The sequence below is a fragment of the Anoplophora glabripennis genome, unplaced genomic scaffold (genome assembly GCF_000390285.2).
Source record: "Anoplophora glabripennis isolate ALB-LARVAE unplaced genomic scaffold, Agla_2.0 scaffold404, whole genome shotgun sequence".
Classification (NCBI taxonomy): domain Eukaryota; kingdom Metazoa; phylum Arthropoda; class Insecta; order Coleoptera; family Cerambycidae; genus Anoplophora; species Anoplophora glabripennis.
The window spans coordinates 58,264-61,314 of record NW_019416523.1 but is presented as its reverse complement, the minus strand read 5'-3'; the positions used below and the strand labels follow the sequence as shown (position 1 = coordinate 61,314).

The following is a 3,051-nucleotide window of genomic DNA, read 5'->3' as shown; positions in this document are numbered from 1 at the left end:
AAGATGGCGCTCCCCCACATTTTGGTATTGATGTTCGAAGATACTTAGATGAAATGTTTCCAAATCGCTGGATTGGTAGACGGGGTACAGTTGAATGGCCGCCAAGATCCCCCGACTTAACACCCCTGGATTATTTTCTTTGGGGATATTTGAAAGAAAGAGTCTACCAGGACAGACCGGATAATATTGAGAATTTAAAGAACAGATTAGGGCGGAGATGCATAATTTACCAGCTGAAGTCATTCAGAATGCTGTGGACAGCTTTTACTATCGTCTTGGAGAATGCCAAATAGTGAATGGAGGACATTTTCAGCATTTGCGACATTGAGTATATTTTTATAAATTATCTAGTTCAATTTCTAAATTAAAAAAAACTTGTTATTAAAAAAATAAAACTTGTTTATTTGGTATGGCTGAGTTCGGTTTTCAACTTTTCAACGAGCCCCCTCATGCCTTATGTTTCCATTTGAAAAAAAAAAATGTAGGGGTAACTGGGGGTTAGGGGGTTGAAGAAAAATTAATTATTATATAACCGAAAGATGGGAAAAAATCAAAATCAGTTAACGTGTTTCGGCGTTTAAAAAAAAATTAGCTCATTTAAAAGATATGAATTTTATTCTGTACTTCTGGCCATCCCTGTATGTATAAGCCAAATTTCATAAACAATCTAATCCAATCATAATTAATGTTAGTAAAGTGTTATTTATGTCACAATAAATAAACTTACCTTCTACTTGATAAGAGGCTGTGGCTGTACCAAACATAAAATCTTTGGGGAAAAGTTTATTATTAGTTTCATCTTGTGCTGTGCTAAAAAAATATGTAAACGTTATATATTGATCAATCATTGACACCACTAACTTGAGCTTCTACATACGGGACTGTAGTTCGCAGAGTAGTTGTTTTTCACAGTTCAAAAATGCATACGTTAAAAACATTCATATGTTCTGAACATATGCATTTTTGAATTATACATAGTGAGTCATTAATAATGGTACACAGCTTACTGGCAGATTGTTAACGTCAAAATATAGTGGTTAAGCCAAACATGCCTTAATCAATTGTTGCTCCTTTTCGTTCTACAGGGTGTTAGAGTTGAAAAAATATTTTCGATTTCTTTGATATATTTTAAGTATGTATGGTCCGATTGTTTTGAAAATTTGTGGTTCTACGTTTTTTGAGCTGGCAAATACGAATATGCAAACAGTATTGGGGTTGCGTCTAGGGGGCGCTAGTAAAAATATGTCTAACTTTTTGTATTTTACGATTTTAACTAAAAATTATTGAACCACGTTCAATTCTAAATAAAAAAGGTATACTTGTCACAAATCACAAACTCAACCGGTTTCGAGACACGGACATTTTAAGTTTTTGAGATTCGGCAGGAATTAAATTAAAAAATTATTTTTTCCAAAGTCATAATAAATATTGACAGCACATTATTATTACCCGAGAAGTAAGAGAATATCTTAATAGAAATTTCCCGCACCGCTGGATTGGACGATGTAGTACCTTGGCCTGCATGTAGCTCTGATTTAAATACGCTAGATTTTTCTTTTGAGGCTGTCTTAAATCTCTAGTTTATAAAGGCATTATTAATAGTCAAGAACGATTATGGACAAATACTCAAGGATCAGTTCATATTATCAAACAATATAGAACTTTATTTAACATCAGACAATATTTAAATAAGTGCATTGAAGTCGCTGGTGGTTGCTTTGAGAATATTTAATGATTAATAATTTGTTAAGATATGAATAATAAAACTTTCATTAGCTGTAATGTTTGTCTTAATTCTTAATTCAGACTTGATATCTTATGACCTGCTAATTTTCTAATTTAATTTCCGCCGAATCTCAAAAACTTAAAACGTCTGTAACTCGAGTATTCATTCAACTTTCAAAACAGGAGTTAGAGCTTTTGAATTTTTATTATTATTTCACATTTTGTAACAGTGCTCTATATTTCATTTCACTATCGGAGTATACTAAATATAAATTTTATTTTTTAACATTTTTTAGATTCAAATTGTGTGTTTATTATGAAGTAAATATACAATATCATTTCAATTTACAATTTATATACTAAATTAACAAATAGACAATTCTTAACAAAAAAATGACAAAATTTTTACACTTGCCTATGTTTGGAAACTCACCTAATAGCAAGCAAGCAACAAAATATAAAACCTGTTAGAGACATGACTGATGCGATTAATTCTCTGAAGTGCCTTATATATGTGTTCATAATAAATCATATTTTACAAGTACTCCTCAGTTTGAAGTAGCTTTCGTAAGTACATAAAATTCTTTAGAAAGAAAAAGTATTGAGTATTAATTATAATTGTATTAAATCATAACCCAGAATTAGTTTATTTGTGATATGTTTGAAGTACTGAAATTGCTCTTATCAAAACACTAGAGCCTAGTTACTAAGCCGGTGAATACTCCATTCAAATTAGAGTTTGAACGTGAAAATATGATTAAAAGACATTTTATTGCATTTTATGACAGGGAAGTGTATGTAGAATGATAATATTAAAGAGGTAACTCGAAAGAAGTGACGCTAAGTTGGCAAATTGCAAATACGTGGCCACTTATTTTACTGCCCACGAAAATCTAGACGATCTATCGGAAAATTAGTAAGTAATTGTTTAATTACTAAACGTTAATTTTAGAAGTTACATAATGTAGATATAGGTTCTAATCGATCCAAAGAAACGTATCGAAAAATAAAAATTTCAAAAAGTTGAAATTAAGTAGCCCTTTACAACCAACATAGCAGGACATGTAAAACAGCGTTATAAACAAATTGTCCCAGGGTCAAGCAAAAGCCGCTCGGGAATTCGGTCTTTTTGCATTAAATAGAGCTTATTTTTACAGAATTAAAAAATAGGAGAAATCACCTACGCCTCTTTATTCCCAAGATAGGTTTTCTTATAACTGTTACTTAACTATTGGGAAGGAATTTTAGAGACAAAAGAAAGAGTTAAATTTTTATTTTTAGAAAGTTTTACATTGATAGTTTATGTAATAAACGCGCTTGTAACAG

General features: G+C 31.0%; 1 protein-coding gene across 1 annotated transcript in view; it reads right to left on the bottom strand.

Moving 5' to 3' along the window:
* The window catches only part of LOC108910715 (myrosinase 1-like), a 19,820-nt gene extending 17,634 nt beyond the window's left edge, over positions 1-2,186 (bottom strand). The window contains exons 1-2 of the mRNA XM_023454836.1: positions 2,159-2,186; positions 728-810 (exon numbers count right to left, since the gene is read on the bottom strand). Coding sequence (XP_023310604.1) covers positions 728-764 — 37 coding nt within the window. The 5' untranslated portion in view covers positions 765-810; positions 2,159-2,186. The remainder of the gene's footprint in view (positions 1-727; positions 811-2,158) is intronic.
* Positions 2,187-3,051: the final 865 nt, after the last annotated feature.